At 47.5% G+C, this 24,421-nt stretch overlaps 1 protein-coding gene across 3 annotated transcripts in view; it reads right to left on the minus strand.

Moving 5' to 3' along the window:
- Positions 1–24,421, minus strand: part of CCAR2 (cell cycle and apoptosis regulator 2) — a 405,097-nt gene that overhangs the window by 244,154 nt on the left and 136,522 nt on the right. For all 3 annotated transcript variants that reach the window (XM_086943621.1, XM_086943620.1, XM_086943622.1), the window contains one exon: positions 7,297–7,432. In XM_086943621.1, the coding sequence (XP_086799747.1) occupies positions 7,297–7,432 (136 nt within the window). The remainder of the gene's footprint in view (positions 1–7,296; positions 7,433–24,421) is intronic.

Raw genomic sequence — 24,421 nt, forward strand, 5'->3', positions numbered from 1 at the left:
CAGGCTATTTTCATTTACAAGCAATTGCAGGCCCATTTGCGAAAACACATTCATGGGCCTCTAGGGGGTGGCGTCCCACAGATTGAAGCCCTCTATTGTGTAGCACAATAACAGGAAACACACCGAGAGCAATGGGCCCGTGAACTGGGAATTGAAATACCAAACAAACGACGGTCTTAGTCTTACAGCTGTGACCACACCAAGAAGGTTTACATGAATAGATTATGGAAGGCACGGACTGGTCGCTATAAATTCCCACACCCTATTTTCCAGGGCCTCACAGGCACATTTTAGTGGCCATGGGAAAACACAATCCAATGCCTAGGATGCCATGCCCCCTGAGGGGGATTTTTATTGCACTTAGCATGGAGCTGTCCACTGATGAGCGACTAATTGGGGAGGGGGGTGAGAGTGGGGGGGGGGGGCTATTCCAGGAACCATTAATGTCATCACTGGGCTATGTGAAATAGGTTGTAAAGAGCGAGAAGACATTACTGCTCCACCACTGACTGAATGGATTACAGTTCTAGCCACAAGTCGAACACACGCTGAAACTACAGTGAACTGCTGCCCACAACTTCCTAATCCAAGGATATTTGGGACATCCTAAAAGCGTATCTGGCTGGTGTGACACCTGATTAAGAGACTGATATGACACCCCAGTGTGGGCCTCTGGCATAGACACCCCTCCAACAGGTGTAAACACAACCCATTAGATCCTTATCAAGGGATGAAAGATAACTGTCTCTTTGGGCAACTATATGCGTACGAATGGTGAAACGTGGAACCCTCGCTAAATTATCTGTAATGCTATACCCCCAGCCTAAAATATTACTCCAGTGTATTGTACTGGCCGTGGTTAGTTATCATCAAAAAAAGTATGTGGAAAACCAGCACAACAAATGTCATCAACAAGAAAAACATAAGGCCTTGTTTTCAGTCACTGAATTGGACAACCTTCAACAGACACAGACTAATGTGCAAAACATTGTACTTCCAGTAACAACTTTCATATTTCATACTGATCGGCAAAACCAGATTACTTTTTTAAAATTGGCCAAGAAACTGCTTTTCCCCACCTGCTCCCTTGAAAGGTTTGAATGTACTTTTGAGTCGAAGTACATTAGCAAGTCAACCCAGTTTATCTATAATATCGCACTATACCGACACCCTCTTTAATAACGTTTCAAGATCACCTTGGTGAAAACCTATCTGCTTCTCCATGCCAATGGACGTGAGGGTTTCAACATCAGGTTTATGTGATTTTTTTATGCTTACCATCCATATGCGAGGTAAAACAAAAAAGAGCATGAGAAAGGAAGGTTTAGGATCTACTGCTGCACCTGAAGGGATCAGAATATGAGACTTTTCGAGGGGGTCAGATCTCAAAGGCTGTGGCAGTAGCCCTACAAAACACAAGTCAGCTGTGCCTGATGTTATTTGACAGAATCACGCCTTCATTCAACATTTCAAAGTTTTCTTTTTCAGCAGTAATACTAACAAGCATTTGCAATGCAATAGGTCTTGCATTAATTAAGTTTGAGCTATTGGCATTGCAAAATATTGCAACACCAACTGCAACAAAAGTCTATAAATTGTAGGCCAAAAAAATATGTACTTATTTTTGTAGCAATGGTGGCATGCTGTGCTTTAGATGAATATGTTTAAAAGTAAAGTGCGCCATACTGCGATAGCTACAATAGTTATTTGTGGATGCGTTAACAATTGATGTGAGCACTGATGGCTGGTGGTGTCCTGTAGAAAGCGGGTGCTGATGGCTGGTGGGGTGTGTGTGTGTGTGTGTGTGTGCCTGGTGAAAGCGTGCGCTGACAGCTGGTGGTGTGTGTGTGTGTGTATGCCTGGTGAAAGCGTGCGCTTACGGCTGGTGGTGTGTGTGTGCCTGGTGAAAGCGTGCGCTGACGGCTGGTGGGGTGTGTGTGTGTGCCTGGTGAAAGCGTGCGCTGACGGCTGGTGCGGTGTGTGTGTCCCTGGTGAAATCGTGCGCTGACGGCTGGTGGGGTGTGTGTGTGCCTGGTGAAAGCATGCGCTGGTGGGGTGTGCGTGTGTGCCTGGTGAAAGCGTGCGCTGACTGGTTGTGGGGTGTGGGGGTGTGCCTGGTGAAAGCGTGCGCTGACGGCTGGTGGGGTGTGCGTATGTGCCTGGTAAAAGCGTGCGCTGACGGCTGGTGGTGTGTGCCTGGTGAAAGCGTGCGCTGACGGCTGGTGGTGTGTGCCTGGTGAAAGCGTGCGCTGACGGCTGGTGGTGTGTGCCTGGTGAAAGCGTGCGCTGACGGCCGGTGGTGTGTGCCTGGTGAAAGCGTGCGCTGACGGCCGGTGGTGTGTGCCTGGTGAAAGCGTGCGCTGACGGCCGGTGGTGTGTGCCTGGTGAAAGCGTGCGCTGAAGGCTGGGGAAAGCGTGCGCCGACGGCTGGGGAAAGCGTGCGCCGACGGCTGGGGAAAGCGTGCGCCGACGGCTGGGGAAAGCGTGCGCCGACGGCTGGGGAAAGCGTGCGCCGACGGCTGGGGAAAGCGTGCGCCGACGGCTGGGGAAAGCGTGCGCCGACGGCTGGGGAAAGCGTGCGCCGACGGCTGGGGAAAGCGTGCGCCGACGGCTGGGGAAAGCGTGCGCTGACGGCTGGGGAAAGCGTGCGCTGACGGCTGGTGGGGGGTGTGTGTGTGCCTGGTGAAAGCGTGCGCTGACGGCTGGTGGGGTGTGCGTGTGTGCCTGGTGAAAGCGTGTGCTGACGGCTGGTGGGGTGTGCCTGGTGAAAGCATGCACTGACGGCTGGTGGTGTGTGCCTGGTGAATGCGTGCGCTGACGGCTGGTGGTGTGTGCCTGGTGAAAGCGTGCGCTGACAGCTGGTGGTGTGTGCCTGGTGAAAGCGTGCGCTGACGGCTGGTGGTGTGTGCCTGGTGAAAGCGCTCGCTGACGGCTGGTGAAAGCGTGCGCTGACGGCTGGTGAAAGCGTGCGCTGACGGCTGGTGAAAGCGTGCGCTGACGGCTGGTGAAAGCGTGCGCTGACGGCTGGTGAAAGCGTGCGCTGACGGCTGGTGAAAGCGTGCGCTGACGGCTGGTGAAAGCGCGCGGGGGTGTGCTGGTGAAAGCGTGCGCTGACGGCTGGTGGGGTGTGCGTGTGTGCCTGGTGAAAGCGTGCGCTGACGGCTGGTGGGGTGTGCGTGTGTGCCTGGTGAAAGCCTGCGCTGACGGGTGGTGGGGTGTGCATGTGTGCCTGGTGAAAGCGTGCACTGACGGCTGGTGGGATGTGTGTGTGCCTGGTGAAAGCGTGCGGTGACGGCTGGTGGGGTGTGAGGGTGTGCCTAAGGGAAAGCGTGCGCTGACGGCTGGTGAAAGCGTGCGCTGACGGCTGGGGAAAGCGTGCGCTGACGGCTGGGGAAAGCGTGCGCTGACGGCTGGGGAAAGCGTGCGCTGACGGCTGGGGAAAGCGTGCGCTGACGGCTGGGGAAAGCGTGCGCTGACGGCTGGGGAAAGCGGGCTCCGGGAGGTGCTTGAGCAATTGCCCCATCTCATCCCAGTGTTGGTATTGATGTCTGTTTAGGAGGGCGTTTTAGTTCGCCATCCGCCAGTGCGTTGCGGCGTTTCTCTCTATTTTCCTCCCAGTTAGGTCCATCCTCCTGCTTTCCTTGTCAGGTGGAGGCCCAGATGTTGTTGGGACGTTGGCCCTTCTTCTGGCCATCGCAGCGATAATAGAATCTGCTGTGACGGACCCCTTGATATAAGCCGGGTCCTGTGAGGAGAATTTGTATTTCTTTTCCGTCCTCGGCGTTACTGATCTGCATGTAGCCGGGTCTTTGAAGGCTTCCTTCCCCTGGTCTGTGATACTTTTCAGCATGGGAAGGAATTGGCTTCTTGTCTGTGTGGGGAGCAATTTTTCTAGCAGGAAATCTGCTTTTGGCTTTTCCTCCTCTAACTTAACCCCATAAGCTGCTGCTGCCTTCCCGACGACCTCGTATGCCCCGATGTCATCCGGTGGCGAAGGCCTCGCCGGATATGTCTCCACCGCCTCTTCCGGGTTTTCGGCCTCGATGTCCTGCCACTCTTGGTCTTGGGCCGTCGAGGAACCCGAGCCGTAGCTTGACTGCTGGTCCCCGTAATCACCTACATTATAATAGAGGTCCTCTTCCTCTTCGTGCTCCGAGAGCTCCGGAGTTTTCGGCGGCTCTTCGACGTCGAACTCCTCCTGTTCTGTCACCTCAGCGACGGACGTTGCCGGCCTCGAGGGAATCTTGTAACTTCTCATTTTTTCGTCGAAGTCTTTCTTTGTCTGGAGGATGTTCTCCATTTTGGCCTCGAGCCTTCTTTTCTTTCTCAGCATCTTCGCGGCCTGGACATCGTCGAGCGTTTCGGCCGCTCTCTTCGGCGGCGTCCACGAAGCTTTCTTCAGCTCCTTTTCCTTCGAAGTCGAAGACCCTTTTTCGGGGGCTTGCTTCGCCGACCTTTGCTTTTCGCTGGTCTTGTGCCTCCGGGAGTCCTTGTCGAAGGATCCGCTGGGCTCTTTTTCAGAGGATGCAGCTTCGGCCGTCGAACTTTTCGGAGCCGGTGCTCCTTTCGAGGCCTTGGACTCTGCCTTTCGAGGGTCCGCCTCTGGCTTTCGAGGCCCTGTGGGAGTTTTCGGGGTCGTAGACTCTCCTACCTTGTCGGGCGTTTTCTTATCGGTCTCTGCGACCGTGAAGTCATCTGGACCTTCGGCGATGTTGTCCTCGTCGTCGGTGGAGAGGCCCAGTTCGTAAAGCGTCGGGGCCTGGCCCTTGCCCTGCATCGTGTAATGAGCTGTCGTCTGCTTCTCTCGAACTCGGAGTGTCTTCGGCTTGAAGACAGAGCAGGCGTTGCAGTCTCTGCTCTCGTGGTCGATAAGCAGGCAGAGGTTGCAGACCGGGTGTTGGTCCTTCAGCGTGAACTTGTGGTGGCAGTTTCTGCAGAATTTAAATGGAGTCTTGTACATCCCTGCGCTCAGGGGGCCCCCTGTATGCGCATTCCTCCAAGGACGTCGAAGATCTCGATGTTCTTCTCTTTCTTCGTCGTCTCCTCTCTAATGGTCTTCTTCTCCCAATCTTTTCCGGTCTTTACCGTCGAATAGTAGTTGTATTTTCTCCTTTTTTCCTCCAAAACTTCTGGAGCTTCACGCGACGATCCAGACCCAACGGCGGAAAAAAGAATCTGAAGATGGCGCCCAAGGGTGGTAGCTTCCGCCGGAAGCATGCCGACGTCACCGAAGGTACATCAGAAGGTGGGACGTCGACGCCCACCTGGGCTACGAAAAAAAAAAAAAAGAGAAAAAAAGACTACGATTCCGGACCCAACCACCAGATTGCGGAATATGCACAGCATAGTGAATCCAGAAAGATTCACACTGCAAAACGGACCCAGAAACCCCACAGAGCATGGTCATTCCATGAAAGATAGCCGTGAATCTGGAGACCCTCAAGATGGTAGCCAGTGTTTTGAGTACCTTTTTTTAATTTAGGTTTACATTTTTCTTCTCTATATAGCTAGTAGACCTGAGGGTGTCATAGTTCTTACTCCTAGAAAATCTGTGAGTGGGTTAACTTGATATATTTAGGGTCATATCGCACATCTCTGTATTTCCTCCTCAACCCCCCCCCACCGCAAGTCCAGTTGAGAAAGCAATTAGGAATGTAACAGCGATCTGCTGAGAAAACCACGATCAAGAAGAATTATGGGTGTGGCTTAGAGTTACATTTGAAGGGTCTCAAATATCACAAAAGCCTGAACCACTGGTACACTGCCTCTGATGAGGTGTCGGTTTGCATAAAGCTTCTTGGACAATAAGTGTGTGCTACAGAACATCACTCAAGCAGTCACTACTCCTGTATTCTAACAAAATAGCTCTACTATTGGAGCAGTACTTTGTAGTGATGCTTTTCCCTTGAACGCATCTTCCTAAGACTCTAGTGAGGTCACTCAGGAGAGGAACCATTCATAAAAGTTTTGTGAGAGCACTTCTTGAGAGCAGGAATGCCTTCCCTTAGTTGCAGGAGGGTGGAAATGGTAACAGATGTGCTGTATTTACTCTGGCATCATCTCCCAATGCAAGATTTGCAATAACATCCTCAATGAAAAACCCTGAAGGTTTCTGGACTTGCAGCCACTGAAGCTGGTCATTGTCATCCAGACACTGGTGTGAGAAGAGGAGACGCCCTAAGTGACAATAAGGCACTCAATATCAAAAACATTTTTGACAATCAAGATGGCCACAACAACAAACAAGAGTATCCTGACCCCTGCAACTTCAAGACATGGGTCCTATCATGTACTTGATGTCAACTGAAAGTTTTTACAGTCAGAAAACAGTCGGGTTTCTTTTTAGTGACTCTCCGTGCTGTCTTTCATGGTTTACAGGTCAATAGCTGAGCTGACAGATAGAACATAGAGAGTTACAGACAAAAACAGGATGAAATTTCCTGAAATAAAAGGATGTCAACATAAGTTTCTAGCATAATGCTAGTATTTAACTATGAATGTATTGTTATGTTCTATTAGTCTGTTTAATTTGCTAACTCGACAAGAATGAATTTGGAGTGCACGTTTATCAGTTAAATAAATGTGGACTGTAAAACTTAATTTATTCACAAAACACAAAATAAATATAAATACCAATAAGAATGCCAAAAAATAAATATGACTAAATAGAGACGGAATTGTGAAAAAACCTTAAAACCAGGAGCTTTATTAGAACACACAACTACGAAGGTGAATACAACAGATACCATCCTGCACTCTAACAATAACGTTGTTCTTTTTTGGCTCATTCAACTCAAAATGCAACTTATATGAAAGCACCCAGAAGCTCACCATGGGCTACACTACCCACCCCTACCTCTTTTCCCATAAATGTAAATATAACAGGTTGGACCATGGATACACTATGTTCTTAAGACAACATGTCTGCTAACTGGCGCAAAGGATTCTTGAAGCACTGCTTTATGATACAAAGGAATTTCGGGAACATTACATTTGCAAACAGCGATAAGACACAACAGACAGTTATGTGTAATCACGTGAGAAAAATTCAACATTGGGCAAGGGCAGATTGAGGGACATTTTAAACAGAAAGTGAGATGCGAGTTGTAACTACAGCTCATCTTGGGGAAAACCAGCAAAAATGTGTATTTATTTTCTTTTTTAAAGTGTAGCTCCAAGGGTTTCCAGGCTCAATCCGGTTTGTATGGCTTAATCGCAGAAGGGGGAAGATGCCATTTAACAAGCTGCTGTAAAAAGGCTTTACAAATACTCGCTACTTTATTTGTTCATACTCACGTTTCTGGGACAGCAGAGAGGGGATCCGGTGAGGCTGCTGCTGGAACAGCATCTGTGGCTTTGCTCCCAGAATGCCTTGCTTCGGCCCCAGAGAAGCCATGTGCAGGAGTGATGGCGTGGGGGACTTCAGTAGGGGCTAGTATTGAACAACAAAAAAATGAAGTGTTACGCCACCCGAGAAGCTCTCGTTTGGTCTGTTCAGTTATGTGCATTGCTTTGAGAATTAAAGGAAAATGTATACATAATGGTTACCTGTTTGCAAGTGGCATCTACATCAAATAAATAAACCAGGCAACACAATTCAAATAAAAAAAGCCAGGCTACACAATTCAAACAAGCATTTGCAATGCAATAGGTCTCGCATTAGGAAAGTTTGAGCTATGGTATTGTAGATGACAATTTTTTAAGTATGTGTTGGTTTTGAAAATAGCGAAATTAATAACTGTCATTTACAATGCCAATAGTTATAACTTTCGCAAATGTGACACCTATAGCATTTGTAATGCAATATGTGTTGTATTTACCTGACTTAGATGTATTGCTATTACAAATAACAATGGATTTTAATTTGTTTCCATAATTAATACTTAAATAAAAGTTATTGTGATTTATAATGGCAATAGCTTAAACTTTTGTAAATAACTTTTGTGAAGATTATGTTCAGTGTATTTTATTGTGACGAAAACCCAAGAACAGAAGTGAAATATTAACATCTTTTTGTGACACTTGTAATGAAGCTTGAAACATTGAGAGAACATATTTGAACCAGTTGTTGTTGAATGGTTGCACAGATTGATGATGCTGTGGTAGCGCATAGTGATGCTGTGGTAGCGCATAGTGATGCTGTGGTAGCGCATAGTGATGCTGTGGTAGCGCATAGTGATGCTGTGGTAGCGCATAGTGATGCTGTGGTAGCGCATAGTGATGCTGTGGTAGCGCATAGTGATGCTGTGGTAGGGCGACAGAGTGAGGGCGACAGAGTGAGGGCGACAGAGTGAGGGCGACAGAGTGAGGGCGACAGAGTGAGGGCGACAGAGTGAGGGCGACAGAGTGAGGGCGACAGAGTGAGGGCGACAGAGTGAGGGCGACAGAGTGAGGGCGACAGAGTGAGGGCGACAGAGTGAGGGCGACAGAGTGAGGGCGACAGAGTGAGGGCGACAGAGTGAGGGCGACAGAGTGAGGGCGACAGAGTGAGGGCGATAGATAGCTAGAGGGAGGGCGATAGATAGCTAGAGGGAGGGCGATAGATAGATAGAGTGAGGGCGATAGATAGAATGAGGGCGATAGATAGATAGAGTGAGGGCGATAGATAGATAGAGTGAGGGCGATAGATAGATAGAGTGAGGGCGATAGATAGATAGAGTGAGGGCGATAGATAGATAGAGTGAGGGCGATAGATAGATAGAGTGAGGGCGATAGATAGATAGAGTGAGGGCGATAGATAGATAGAGTGAGGGCGATAGATAGACAGATATATATATGGTTGTGTGTGTGGTTGTGTGTGTGTGGTTATGTGTGTGTGGTGTGTGTTATGCTTTGTTTTGCTATGCTATGTTTTGTTATGTTTTGTTGTGTTTGGTATGCTATGCTATGTTGTGATATGTTGTGTTATGCTATGCTATGTTTTGTTTTGCTATGCTATGTTTTGTTTTGCTATGTTTTGTTAAGCTATGCTATGTTTTGTTATGCTATGTTTTGTTATGCTATGTTTTGTTGTGTTTTGTTATGCTATGCTATGTTATGCTAGGTATTGTTTTGTTATGCTATGTTATGTTGTTATGCCATGCTATGCTTTGCTGTGTTTTGTTATGCTATGTTTTGTTATACTATGTTTTGCTATCCTGGTGTGTGGTTGTGTGTGTGGTTGGTTGTGTGTGTGGTTGTGTGTGTGTGTGGGGTTGTGTGTGGGGGTGGGGTTGGGTGTGGTTGTGGGTGTGTGTGTGTGGGTGTGGTTGTGGGTGTGGGTGTGTGTGTGTGTGTGTGTGGTTGTGTGTGTGTGGTTGTGTGTGTGTGGTTGTGGGTGCAGTTGTGGGTGCCTGTGGATGTGTGGTTGTGTGGTTTTGTGTGTGTGTGTGTATGGTGTGTGTGTGTGTATGGTTTGTGTGTGTGCAGTTTGTGTGTTTGGTTGTGTGTGGTTGTGTGTGTGTGAGAAAGAGAATGTGCATGTGTGCGTGCCTGTGTGTGAGAGAGAGAGCGAGATAGCGTGCATGTTTGCGGGTGTGTGAGGGGGAGAGAAAGAGAGCAGAGCTTGCATGTGTGAGTAAGCGTGTGTGTGAGTATGCGTGTGTGAGTGCGAGAGAGCGTGCATGTATGCCTGTGTGTGTGTGAGAAAGATTGCGCATGCATGTGTGCGTGCCTGTGTGTGTGGGAGGGAGAGGGAGAGAGAGAGAGAGTATGCATGTGTGAGTGCATGCGTGTGTGAGAGAGAGAGAGAGAGCTTGTGTGCGTGAAAGAGAGAGTTGTAGGGAGAGCGGGTATATCCAATCAATGAGAGAAAACGCGCCCCGCGGCACCGGTTCTCATGCAATCTTTTTGTGTTTTAGGTATTTCAAATGCTGTGTTTTTCGGACCTCTGTAATATACACACGAGGGGCAAGCGGGGAGCATGGAGTAGAGCAGGAAAAGGTGTGAGGGAACGCACACACACCACCCTAGCCTTTCACAAACGCACCCACTGCTTGCCAAATTTGCACATAAAGTTAAAGAACGTTTAAGTAACGTACCTTGCACTTTAGAACTTCAAGCCTGCACTTTGGGCATGCCCAGACTTTGATTTGCATGCTGCGACAAGCTGTATCTATTTTGCACTTTGTTGGAATCTCTATTCCAAAATAGGCCTTTGAATGCCTTAAATTCATAATTGACACATGGGTTTTAATGTTTTTATTATCTCTCTGCTGTATTTTTAGGATTTGCTTTACAGGATCTAGTGCATCCAAATTTGTAGCAGTTAACGATGATTACTGTAGCAAGCAAGTTTTGTGGATATTTTATAGGACACAATAAAATATATTCATTCATTCACTGCTGACTCCGCAGCTGCAGGAGAATCATTAACAGGCACCAGCCAGGAGCAGCTGGAATGAATGATGCACCACCACTGCTGGAGACTTGATACGGAGCAAAGGCCTGCCTGCTGTCAAGTCATGGCCCTATTGAAAGCAGTGAGCACCAATGAATGCCTTACCGTGCATAGCAGAAGTCAAAAGTGCTTCGGCACTGTGCACTGCCACCACTACGCCACCAGTGCTTGAGGCCTGAAAGGGAGCAAAGGGGTCCTTGTATCATACCACAGTGAAGCTAAAAGCACCAGTGAAAGTCTTACTGTAACTACCCCCACCACGCCACAAAAGCTAGAGGCCTGGCAGGGAGCAAGGGGTTCTTGTATCATAATAAAAGCACCCATGAATGGCTTACCGTTACTAGCAGGAATAAATTGTGCTTCTGCACTACACACCAAAGAAAGAGAGAATGCATGTGTGCGTGAGTGCCTCTGTGTGTGCGCGAGAAGAGAGGGGGGAGAGAGAAAGAGCGTGTGCGTGTGTATGTGTGTGTGAGAGAGCGTGCATGTGTGCATGCGTGCGAGAGCGCACGTGTCCGTGCGTGGGTGTATGTGAGAGAAAGAGCGCGAGTGAGTGCATGTGTTTGTGCGTGTGTGAGAGAATGTGCATGTGTGCGTGTCTGTGTGAGAGAGTGTGCATGTATGCGTGCATGTGTGTGAGAGGGGGAGAGAGAAAGAGAGCAGAGAGCCTACATGTGTGAGTATGCGTGTGTGCGAGTGCGAGAGAGCATGCATGTGTGCGTGCCTGTGTGTGTGAGAGAAGGGGGGAGGGAGAGAGAAAGAGAGCGTGCATGTGTGCGTGCATGCGTGTGTAAGAGAGGGAGAGCGAGAGCTTGTGTGCGTGAAAGAGTTGATGCTGCATGGAAGAGCATCATGGGGATCCCACAGCAACCCTCGAACCCCTGTAGGCATGTGTTTCATGGAAAACATGAATAAGAATCCAACTCTAAGTTTGTCGGCGTGTGAAGGGCACCCTGCCATCCCAGAACAGTAGACTAGGTGTTACCTCTGATACCGGTACGAGGAGCAGATACCAAATGTTATTCACTTATTTATTAATTGAGTTTTATAAAGGGCTAAGTCATGTTATTATGGTGACTTCCGCGTAGTTCGTGATAAATGGCACAGAATCTGGTCTGACCACGAGCTACAGAAGGATGTGCCCTAAAAAGGGATATTAACCCCGGTCCCAAATTAAATTTTAATTTAACTGTTTTTGAAAGTTAAGAACGTACACAGCATCAAATGGCTGGCCAAGAAGGGAGGGGGGAATGCGAGGAGCCAAAATGAAACTGACAAGCCCGCTTGCTTCTCTGCGAGAGGGTCGTGTTTCTAAAGTGGCCGACTTTGTAACAGAGTGGCTGGCTAGAGATATTTAAAAATTGAAACACTTTGTTTGCGTCTTGCTCTCGCACTCTGACCCTACCCCCGACAGTGTCAGTCCCAAGTTTCTTGGAATGCTTGGATATGTTTTTATGGCTCTATGTACTTACCTTTCTTAAGTTTCCAGTACCTGGGCTGCAGCGGCGCACTTTAACATTAACAAATGTACAAGCAAATTGACTCACTGAAAGGTTTCAAGCGACATGTTTGTCAAGAGCAGATGTTGGGGGATGGACATGGAAAAATGAGGCTAAATTGTTAGCAAGGCAAATTTAGTTATTGGAAAAGAAAATCAACAGGGGGTGGCGAATAACTAGAGGCAATGGGCATATTAGGCCACGTTTTTATGATTTTGTAACGTGAATAGGATGTGCTATCCAAATGTTTGTAAAGCTCTCTTTTACCCTGGGAGGCAAAGCTTGTGCCAAGTTAAATTCACAGAACATAAACAAGCGAGCACATGCTCATCTGCGAACCCGCGGCTACACTGTCTCCTGAAGGTAGGAAAGCACCTGCATCTCCGCCTGCCTTTAAACCTTTTTCGCAATGAGTAACAACAATGCACTGGGCTCAGGGGCGTAACTAAGAGCCCGGCAGTTCCCGCAGTGTGTGTAGGGGGAAGGAGGCAGGCTTACCCATACTGGAGGGGGCTCCCTCAGCCCCTACTGATGGGCGTTTGAGGGGCCGCCCTCCTCATTTTATCAAGCTGGACGGGGAGAGGCGGGGTGGGGGCTCACATTTTGTGTTACTCCACTGCTGTGCAGTTCAAAGGAAGCATTTGCTTTGAACTTCTACAGACGACAGAGAGAAGATCTCGCCCCACGTTAAGGTGACCTGATTTTCTAAATTATAAACTGGGACAGGCAAGAGACACGGAAGTAGGACTACAAAATGGCAGCATTACTATAGTGCATGGAAGTATTAGCACAGCGCTACAGTAATAACACTCACCAACGTAGGACAGATTTATCAGGCAGCTCCAGAGACATCACTGTGTTCAATTAAATCTAAAAGTCAACAGATCCACCTCAAAAGTAACAAGCATTGGCCATGAAAGAGACACGGCCTCGCAGCCGTGAAAGTGAAAGCACGGCCGTGGGAAGCAACGGCAGAGGTGAATTAGGGGGGGCGGTAAGCAGGAGAGCGGTGTTCCTTTGAAGTCGGTGGGAGGGAATAAGCATATGGGGTGTGAGGAGAAGTGAGGCCCAGCGTGCGCTGGGGAAGCTTCACGCTTGAATGCCTGAGGCCGAGCGCGCGCTGGGGAAGCTTCAGATGCTGTGGCAGGTCTGATGCGATGATGCGATGATACGAGGTGGCAGGGGGAGGGGGGGGGGAGCAAATGGCAAGCGCGTGCACGGGAACATGCACTGTGAATAATCTGCCTGCCAAAGCCCTTGGTCAAGAGTTTTTTTCAACTGCTATAAACTCGCCTGTTAATAATAGGCGAGCCCTAATAAAAAAGCCAGGCAACAAAATTAAGACAGACAAATGTTAGAGTAACAGACAAGCAACATGTTGGTTGCAATGTAGAGCGTTTGATTCAACAGCGCATAAGCATGGGGAGTCCTAGTTTACAAAGGAAGTAAACTCAATTAGAGAAAGGCTATTTTAAAGATAAGAATTGGCTGCTATGCACAGATTAAAGAGGTATCCCTGAAGGCCCAATGAAAATAAGGACTGGGCTCACACTGACCAAATCACAACTATGGCAGCATACAAGGTCCTAAACCAAAATATGTCAACTCCAGGTAAGAAAGTGAACAAGTTCAGTACTACAACAGATTGGGGCAACCAAACAAAAAAAGAACGAACCAGAATGAGGAGCTTGCACACAGTAAATTGGTCATAAGACAGACTGGCTCAAACCCCAGCGCAAATGATACAATATTCAGTGGCTCAAACTATTCCAACTCACCCATATCTCAGACTACTACAGCAAGTCCGAACACTCAGTGTTTATATGATGTAGATTAATTCAGTGAGAAAAACCAAGACCGTGCAATGCACAACAATTACGAGAGGCTCAAACAAAACGTCCGGCTGCACATCTTAGCACCCAACTTCCAACCCGCATTGTTCTAAAGAGCTAATTCCACACCAACAAAAAGATTTCAAAAGCAAGGCTCGCACTGGCTTGGAAAAATAGCTGGGGGCAGTGCAGGAGTCTAGGCGCAACTGAAATGAAGAATGCAGTGATTAATAAGGTCTGGCACAAGGCAGGTTCAGTAGTAGACTTTAAGCTGCTGGCCCATGTAATAGGTAACGCATAATAAGTACGCCCAGTCCCGAATTATATGTCTAGGCTAAATCTCAGATGTGCACGGATGCGCTGCATGAAATTTCATTAACCATTTTTTAAGGTGTGTACGACTGTTTCTAAATTAGCCCCATGCTGCTCTGGATCTTGCTTAGTTCCCTTTGGCCTTTCACCAGTTTCAAGATCTGCAATCATCCCTTTTATGCCTCTTGTCCTATCAGAAGGGGAGCACTGCTTACCAGTTACTTGAGTTTTTCCGCACTCTTAAGTGACGCCAGAGCCACAAATAGTGTTTATGTAGACATCAGTAGGTAACATTTTCCCCTGGCGTTAATGGAAGAGCACACTGTTGCGGTTCCCGGTTTAATTCCTGTGGGCTCAGAAAGCGTGGGGTGCTCCACTGTATCCGAGAGCATTCAGAAGGTGAGCACTTACCCACAGTCCACTTTCATTCCCCTGGGACCCTTCTTGCATACAATTCTACCCATGGCCCACTTGCACTTCCTTGAAGCTACGTGGAGGTGTAAAACACTGCAATTTCGTCACTGCTTATTCCACCGGATCCCAGCAGGCGCCAAGTGCTGATGAGCATATTAATTTACTAGCCCGGGGATCATGGAAATGTGCATTAATGCATTGCACTCGTAAGCCTTAAGGCCTGCCTGCAGGTGTGCACTTCTAAGCTTTTTCTTTTATTTATCAGGAATTCTTAGCAAGCAAGAACAGCTGCCAAGCATCCAGATTATTTGCATGGTCTCAGACGTGTTTATATAGTAGCCAGGTTTGGTTTTATCTCACAAAGCTGGATTGCGTTTGTTTTTATTCCCCTTGTCTCACTAGTAGGTGTGACGAGAGCTTTGGGTTGCAAGCGTTGAATTATCCTCTGGGGGGATAAAAGATCAGGAATGTAGAGCTGTACACCATGTTAAAATCTACCTAAGGTCTGTTGAAGGAAGTCATCTATAGCAGGGCTTCTTCCCCTTTTAGAACCTCCAATCATAAGCAGCCACTGAATGGGTGTGGGGCACTCACAGGGTGTGAGGACAGATGTTTTACAAATCGGATTTGTTTTTAACACTGTGGTCACCTTCCAGTCACATTAGAGTGCCAGTGTGTAGGTAAATCAGTGGGATATAAAATCGTATTTAACATATTTTGGTCCCAGTGCATGCCCCAATTAAGAAACACTGTCACACTTCATATTTGTGAAGTATTTGATAATCAAAGGTGATAAAAGCTTACTTGCACTTGGGCTGAAGTGCCTTCTTACTCCACATTCCAGAATTAACAGGTGTGGCAAACTCTCACCCCCTACAATTTTACCCAGGTAACTTTCAGTAGGTTAAACCACCTGAAATTCACCTGGGAAAATACTTTTCCCCCCATTTTTGGGGGTAAAATTCAGAATAGGCAATAGTTGTTGCTGCCGATAAATTCCGAAAACCTGGATACCAGTGTTTTTAGATGTGATAATTATTACAAATCAACACCGGGCCTTGATGTTGATTATCATTTTGACAGTTTCTCTGTGCACACTTTTTAAATCAGTAAGCCAATGAAAGGAAGGTCTTGGTTCCATTAGTCTACCCCTCATGTCAAAAACACAGCAAGCAGCACACAAGAGCTGAAAATTCTTAGATGCATTTACTTTTCTCTGGACCATGAACTTGGAATTATGGTATGAAGTCTTACCAGAAGGTGCCAGTCTGATGGCTAAGGAGTGCAGAGAACATTTAGAATTTGATTAAAGACACAGATATGCCAATTGTTTGTGTTGTCTAGGTAGGTTGAGGGCCTGAAGGTTTATAAACAGTTCTGAGGCCCTAGTATTCCTTCTGTACCACAAAGTCAGACATTATGAAACCTCAGTGATAGTAGGTTGCAATGATGGCTCCCTGAAGGCTTCCTAGGGGCCTTGGGTATGAATGTTTGGTAATTCTACAAAACCTCCTTCATCAACAGTGTATTATTCATTGAATGAACAGAGGAGAAACAAGGTATCTTCTGTTCTCCAAAACCTTGATACTGCCAGCAGAAGGGCTCGTTCTGACAAGAATTCAAAACACTCTTTTCTAGGTTGATGGGTTGTATAGACCGAGTTGAAAACGTGGTCTTTGCACCGCATAACAGAAGCGCATTACATTGGAGCTCTTAATCTTCGTGGTTGTGGGATCCATGCCTGTGCTACGATGTTTCGACATTCCCCCGGCATAACAAAATGACCCAACTCTAAGTAGTCAGGTACCAGGCTGTCAGGCTCAGCAACTTGAGGTCATGGAGTATCTATCCATTTTGTCTGGAGGAGCCTGGACTGCTGTACCAGTACTGGTGTGGTGAAATGTGCTGCCCTACCACTGAACTTTCTTGCTGATCAGGGTTGCAAATAAGTACAGTATGGGGAAGCTGATAAAGTGAAGGGCAGTCCTTCACACAAGAGTCTGGAGTCATACTCTATTTTATGTTAGGCCCGTAGGTTACAGCAGTAGCAGGTAGGTGCCGTCGGGATCTGGCACTGGCACTCCCACTCCCACTCCATTACACCGTTCACTTTCAGAATTCCAAATACCAGCTCTGACATGCTCGGAACGGGGAATCACTGGATAATATACACCTCCCTTTCTTACGATCAGCAAAAGAAAGAACTATCCTCTTGCATGTAAAGTAAAGGAACAGTCATTCACAATAACTCAATAGCCAACATTCTAGCTTTCACATTCACCTAACAACCTGTTAAGGTCTCCTGTACCCGCTCAGGTACACAAAGTCAAATAGCGAGAAACTCTCAGACAGGACATGACATAAGACTATCCACACCTAATGACAAAAATGTGATTACCACTGCAAAACTATCCAAGTCATGCAAGTTGTGCTAGCTCCTCGGATAGGAGACCCTACTATCACGTCTGCATAGTTACAATTACAACGTACCACATTTATGCGCACAGGACACGTAGTCAGATATTCAGGCATGCAACAGCCGGGACACAGAACCCACCTGCTTCCTTTGGCAAAGGGTTCCCAGATTTCCCCTTTAGTGCTCAAGGTGGTAGATGATTTGCCAATGCAGGCTTACAAGCCACCTGCCCCCTAAAAGAATGCCCGCACCACCAGTCCCCCAGTCTGAGCTGATCCCATCCTCCTTTTTAAGTGTTTGTGGTGGGTTATCTGCCAGCCAATGGGAGTGGCTTACACCTTATTCCTATGATAGGCTGCTCTCAAGGCTTGGTAGAGCATGGCAAGATAGTCGCCCAAGAATCTGAGGGTGGTTTTAGTAAACAGACAGTCTGAGCAAATTGAGACCGCTGTTTGAGGGCAGGGTAACAGATTCACACCACCTGGTGCAACTTTCGGAACCAGGATTCGGGATGCCTGGCCCAATTTCCCACAGAGCAATATTCCTCTCCAGAATATCCAAGGGTTTGAGCGCCTCATGATTAATGGTGAATTGGAAGGAAGATTGAAACCCTACCATTTGGTGTTCCTTTAGGAGACTTGGTTGAGAGAGGAAAATACCACAGAAGACTTTATTTCACTGAACAGTAAAGGCTTGAGTCGAGGAAAGGTAGAACATCTGCAGGAGCTCTAACCTTAATATCTACTAAGGTAATTAAAAAAAAACACTGCATGTCATAAATGAGTCTCCGTGGTTTACAGCTTTCTATGTTTGAAATCAGCCTGAGAAATATTATTTGTAGGTGTTTTCTTATAAATGCCTATATTCAGAAAGAAGACAACCGGAAAAAGAAACGCTGGTTGGAATCTTTCAAGCAATCCTCTCAGATTTGTTAGCGAATACCCCCATTTGGCACTTCGGTCTCTCTTCAGTTTGAAGTGGCAAAGTAGGAGGGTAGCCATCGCTGAGCTGCCTCTGCAGTTCATAGCCTTTGCAAGACGGTGGCTGTAGAAAGGGTATTGCCTTTGGAAGTATCCACGGAGGCTCTCAACACCTCTAGATCCTATTTATCTCCAATGCTTAGCTGCATTTCATTCAACAGAAAACACAGTGGCTCTCTCCGTCTGCTCTGAGAACAGAATTGTGGGGTTCAATGAAACTGTTCTCAATGTGTTTGGATGCATTGCCATAAATGTAAGGGAGTAGGGATTACAAGAAGCCCATCACACAAAGGGGAAGGGTTGGTTTAACTCAGCCAGTCAGGATTTGAAGTGTTTGGTGAGACAGGTTTCCAAGAAAGCTAGGCGATGGCCAGATATTGTAGTATCCCAGGAGTTGGTCACACTTAAGTCCCAATACAAGCAGCTGGTTAAAGAGAAAAAGGCCTCCTTTTATTATAGTAAGTGGGATGAGATGCAGGAAATCATTCTCTCAGAGGATCAATCAATCAATCAATCAATCATATCATATCATTTGTAAAGCGCACTACTCACCCGTGAGGGTCTCAAGGCGCTGGGGTGGGGAATGCTGCTACTGCTCGAAAAGCCAGGTCTTGAGGAGTTTTCTGAAGGTCTGCAGGTCTTGGGTCTGCCATAGGTGGATGGGGAGGGTGTTCCAGGTCTTTGCGGCGAGGTGGGAGAACCATCTGCCGCCTGAGGTTGCTCTTCGGAAGCGGGGGACTGTAGCGAGGGGGAGGTCGGCGGAGCAGAGCTGGCCGGTGGGGGTGTAGAAGCTGAGTCGTCTGTTGAGGTACATTGGACCGGTGTTGTGGAGTGCCTTGTGTGCGTGGGTGAGGAGCTTGAAGGTTATCCTCTTGTTGACCGGGAGCCAGTGCAGGTCTCTCAGGTGGGGTGTGATGTGGCTGCGGCGAGGGATGTCGAGGATCAGGCGTGCAGAGGCGTTCTGGATGCGTTGGAGCCGTCTCATGAGTTTGGCCGAGGCTCCTGCGTAGAGGGGGTTTCCAAAGTCCAACCTACTGCTGACAAGGGCCTGGGTGACTGTTCCTCTCGTTTCAGTGGGGATCCACTTGTAGATCCTACGGAGCATGCAGGAGGAGGAGACGGCGTTGGCCTGTTTAGTCATGGAGAGGGTGGAGTCGAGGATGACCCCTAGGTTGCGTGATTGGTCGGTAGGTGGTGGAGCTTGTCCCAATGCGGTCAGCCACCAGGAGTCGTCCCAGGCCGAAGGGTTGGATCCGAGGATAAGGACCTCAGTCAATTAAATTTCTGGGCAAAAGTAAATGAGTCAAGTGGCGAAAATAGGGGAGCTCTAGTATGTATGATTCCTTAAGATATGTGGGCAGACTATCTGGCAGATCTATATGGCGGCCCATCAATTTCATCTAGACCTCCGGGAACTCTCCCCCTCACTTGGTTCTCAATTAAGGAGGTAAGAGCAGTCACTGACAGAATAAAGCTTTCAAGGGCCACCGGCCTGATAACATCTCGGCGGTAATAATTAAATTGAATTGTGATTGGTGGGCAACGGTGTACTGACTCTTGTTTTGCTGAATTGCCTCAGCTGGCCTCCATCCCCCAACATGGAAAGGGTCAATAGTAAAACCCATCTTTATAAAATGGACTGGTTTAAATCCTACACATTATTGGCTGATTAGCTATTTGGACATCTCTGTTACAGTATTCTCCAAAATGATTCTATCTAAGTTAGAAGACCACGCCTTCTAATCTAAGATTTTCCCAATCAAGCAAGGGGGCTTTCGGGAGGTCCATTCTGCCATAGATCATTGCCTTGCATTATGGGCCATTATTCAGAAGGCTCTGGAAGTGAATCAGTCTGTGCTGTTTTGTTGACTTTAGGACAGCCTTTGATTTGGTAGACAAGTAAACCATATGGAGAAAACATGCCGCCCAGGGGCTTCCTTTGAACCTCCGTAATGTATTACAATCCCTACAACTCGTCCAAATGGGCCCAGGTAGAGCTAGATAAACCGAGCCGGCTATCCCGGAGAATTACCATTACGAACGGTCTTCGGCAGGGGTGTGTTTTAACACCCCTGCTGATTTGTTTATTGTGAGCCAACCTACCTACCTTCATATCCCAAACAAATTCCTTCTCCGCTAAAGTCGGAACACAGCACATTTCCGGTTTGCTTCATGCAGACGAATTAGTACTGTTGGACTGCACCCTAATTGGTCTGCGGAGGAAATTATACACCCTTGAAATATATAGTAAGCAGAACCAGCTTAAAATTAATTTAGAGAAGACTAAGGTATTGGTCTTTGGTAAAAGAGTAAAACAATGTAGCTGATATTTAAACGCCCAGGAGGTAGACTCAGTTGATTCCTATAAATCTTTTGGTTTGACTTTTAGAAGGAGCATAAAATGGGACATATATTGGTTTTGTTTTAAGCAGAACTCATTGCTGCAGTCCACCTTTTTGCCCAGATTTAATTGGAAATATGGAGGGTTGTCTCATATTACTTTATTGAGAGCATACAAAGGGAAAATATCCCCCCCCCACCCCACCCCAGGCTTGTATGGCACCAAGGTCTTTTCCCTTGATACCACATATGAGTGGAACCGATTAGGAGGGGCAGTCCTGAGAAGACTTTTGTCGCTTCCACCAGGCACCATGGTCCAGGACTTGAGGAGGTAGCTGAATCTTTCCTCCTGGAATATGCTGGCATTCACCCGGGCTTTAAGAAATTTTAATAGGCTCTCGGGAGGATGGAGAAGTGATAAAGGTCTATAAACTCAGCTGGGATGAGATTCAAGGCAGTGAAAGAAGAAGGGCAAAGGAAGTAAGACATGCATTAAGTCCTGGTCCTCTTTTCCAGGTAAACAAGTAGTGAAAGAGTCTGCAGCAAAGGTGGCAGGGACTCTCAAGAGTCAGAAATCTTATTTCAGTTTTCCAATATCCGTTCTAGGTCTGGATACTGTTTTCCCTTAGCTGACGCCAGTATGAGATCATGGCCTGCAAAATGGAATTTTATAGGTAAGAGTGGGATGTAATCCAATCATCCTGCTCCTGTTGGGCTAGGGGCCAGGATAATAACGGTCTTTGTCCCTGCCCCCTGAATGTAAAATGCTCTTTTTTGCATATACTTACTGTTTTTCAATCTTTCGAGCCGGATTACATTTCTAGGACACCTATTTTTTAAATACAGAACCGTACAAAGGATGAAGGCTGTAGAGTTGCCTTTAGAAATGCGTTACTTAGATGTGAGAGTAGGAATTGCTCAATTTTTACATTCTGTTAAACAGTCTTAATGATGGACTACAGTGGGGGAGGGGGTGGGGGGGAGTGGGCAGGAGGGTGGGGCAACAGGTTGGCCTGATGTGTTTTAACTAATTTGACACATTTAACTGTTTTTATGTATTTTTTAGAATGTTTTATGGACAATTGTCCAAATAAACTTCTTTTCTACCTATCTACCTCCCTGTGGAGTTTCCTGAAGAAACTCCACTTTTTTCCTTTGAGGAGGTGGCTGTAGATACTTTAGGGTGTAAATTCAGCTCTGGAAACTCCATCTTTCCTAATCTGTGCTAACTTTGAGGTGAGGCACTTCATGGCATTATCCTCAGACAAGGGGGCATCCCCTTGGACAAGGGATATTTCCTTTTCTCCAGCAAATTCAGTGCAAATCTCCCCCTATCCTCTACAGTCTTGCAAAGAAAGGATTTAAGGATATCACAGTTTGAAGCCCGTTGTGCTGGTTAAAGGCAAAACACTGCTCATGTGGATCATCTGTCCACGGGTTGAGCAGGATTTGAAGAGAGATTTTATTTCTCTCTGTTAGTTAAGACAGTTGGATACAGGAGAGATCTCACTCGCTCAAAATGCAATTCTCCAAATTTACCCAAAAATCTATTTACAGTACTCTGAAAACTGAAAAACAGACTTTCATCTTCAGGGTAAACCAGAATAGTAAAGGTTGCAGAGAGGTTAGAGCAGAGCTCTTCTTGGGAACTCCTCACACACAATATGCAATAGAAACCTCAGCTATGGTGGCCTTTAGGGAAAGTAGGAGAGCTTAGCTGAAGTTGCAAATGCTACTTACCAGTATGCATCTGTTCTTGGCATGTAGGGCTGCTGACATTCATATCTGTGCATAGTCCGCCACCTAGTGTTGGGTCCGGATGATTGCACATTGTTGTCCTGGAAGAGTCTTCGAAGTATCACGAGATAGGTGGCTCCTCCCCTGGACTACAGTGCGCATGGGCATCGCCTCCATCCCCAGATTGTTTTTAGCCATAGGCAGAGATGGAGTGAAGAAGTGAGTGATGACCATGCTATGAGCATATGTTTGTATATGAATACATACTGCAGCTGCTACAGGCGCCGGGGAGGAGGGTGGGCGATATGAATGTCAGCAGCCCTACATGCCAAGAACAGATGCATACTGGTAAGTAGCATTTGCAGTTCGAGGCATGTGGGCTGCTGAATTCATATCTGTGCATAGAATACATAGCAGTCCCTCCATTAACGGCGGCCGCCCGTGCCAGCTGCAGCAGTCTGAAAAAGCGTTTTTAGAACAGCCTGACCAACAGCTGCCTGCTGTTTGGAATGCACGTCTACACAGTAGTGCTTAGTGAAAGTATGTGTGGTAGACCATGTGGCTGCTCTACAGATGTCTTCTAAGGGAATGTTACCTAGGAAAGCCATAGAGGCCCCCAACTTCCTAGTGGAGTGGGCCCTCGGTGGGATAGTGAGAGTGCGCTTAGCTTTAGCGTAACAGATCTGAATGCACTTTACTATCCATCTAGCAATCCCCGCTTTGGAGATTGCATTTCCCTTGTGTTGTGTGGCAAAAGAAACAAAAAGTTGTTTGGTTTTGCGGAAATCTTTTGTCCTGTCCACATAGTACATCAAGGCCCTTTTCACATCAAGAGTGTGGAGCATACGCTCCGCCAGCGTCTCTGGGTTTTGGAAAAACACCGGCAATTCAATTGTTTGGTTTATGTGGAACTGTGAGACCACTTTGGGTAAGAATTTAGGGTTAGTGCGGAGCACCACCCTGTTAGCATGTACCTGGAAGAAAGGTTCTTGGATGGTGAGCGCCTGCAGCTCGCTAACCCTCCGTAGCGATGTAATTGCTACTAAGAACGCAACCTTCCAAGTTAAAAACTGGAGCTCACAAGAGTGCAGTGGCTCAAAGGGAGGACCCATCAGCCTTGTAAGAACCACATTGAGGTTCCATTCTGGAGCTGGTGGAGTCCTTGGTGGAATGACCCTTTTGAGTCCTTCCAGAAAAGCCTTGATAGCAGGGACCTTAAAGAGTGACAGGTGCTGCCTATTCTGGAGGTATGCTGCCATAGCAGACAGGTGAATGCGGATGGAAGAGTACGCTAGATTACATCGATACAGGTGAAAGAGGTAACATATGATGTTTTGAATGGAAGCATCTAGCGGGTCAATGCTGTGGTCCACACAGTAGATGACAAACCTCTTCCATTTAGCCGCATAACAAGCTCTAGTAGTGGGCTTCCTTGCCTCCCGAATGATGTCCATGTAATCGGGAGGAAGATTGAGGTAGCCAAACTCTAGGACTTCAGGAGCCAGATCGCCAGGTTGAGCTGTTGCGGATCTGGGTGCTGAATGTCGCCATGGCTCTGCGTCAGAAGGCTGGGAGTGAGATGAAGCCTTTGATGCGGTACCACGGAGAGTTCCAGAAACGTGGTGTACCATGGTTGGCGAGCCCACGTTGGAGCAACCAGGATGAGCGTCATCGAGTGTTGCCTGAGCTTGCGTGCCACCAGCGGTATCAGAGGTGCTGGGGGAAAAGCGTACGCAAATCTGCCTGACCAGTTCATCCACATCGCATTGCCCTGTGATTGGGGGTGTGGGAACCTGGCGGCGAAGCTTTGGCATTTTGCGTTCTCCTTTGTGGCGAACAGGTCTATCTCTGGATGACCCCACCTTTGGAAGTACGGTTGGAGTACTGATGGATGTAACTCCCACTCGTGCATCTGATGGCTGTGTCTGCTGAGCAGATCCGCCATCTGGTTGTCCTTGCCTGGGAGATGTTCTGCCATGAGGAAGATGTTCCTCTGAATGGCCCACTTCCACATGCTCTGAGCCAGATGAGACAGCTGTGGAGAGTGTGTTCCCCCCTGCTTCTGGATGTAGTACATGGCCGTCATGTTGTCCGTCCGGATCAACACGACCTTGTTGCACAGATGTACTTTGAACGCCTTTAAGGCCATGAAGATTGCCATCAGTTCCAACACATTGATGTGCATCTTCCTTTGCTGAAGTGTCCATAGTCCCTGCACCGTGTAATGGAGTACATGCGCTCCCCATCCCTGGAGAGAGGCGTCCGTTGTCAGGATGATCTGTGGGACAGGCTCTTGGAATGGTCGGCCCTTGCAAAGGTTCAGTGGATTCCACCAATGCAGAGAGTTGTACGCCCGACCGCTCACCAACACTAGGTCTGTCAGTTGCCCATGAGCCTGAGTCCACTGACGTGCCAGGCACTCCTGAAGCGGACGCATATGTAGTCTCGCGTGCGGGACAATGGAGATGCAGGAGGCCATCATGCCTATCAACTGCATGAACACCTTCGCCGGA

The sequence above is a fragment of the Lissotriton vulgaris genome, chromosome 11, assembly GCF_964263255.1.
Source record: "Lissotriton vulgaris chromosome 11, aLisVul1.2, whole genome shotgun sequence".
Classification (NCBI taxonomy): Eukaryota; Metazoa; Chordata; class Amphibia; order Caudata; family Salamandridae; genus Lissotriton; species Lissotriton vulgaris.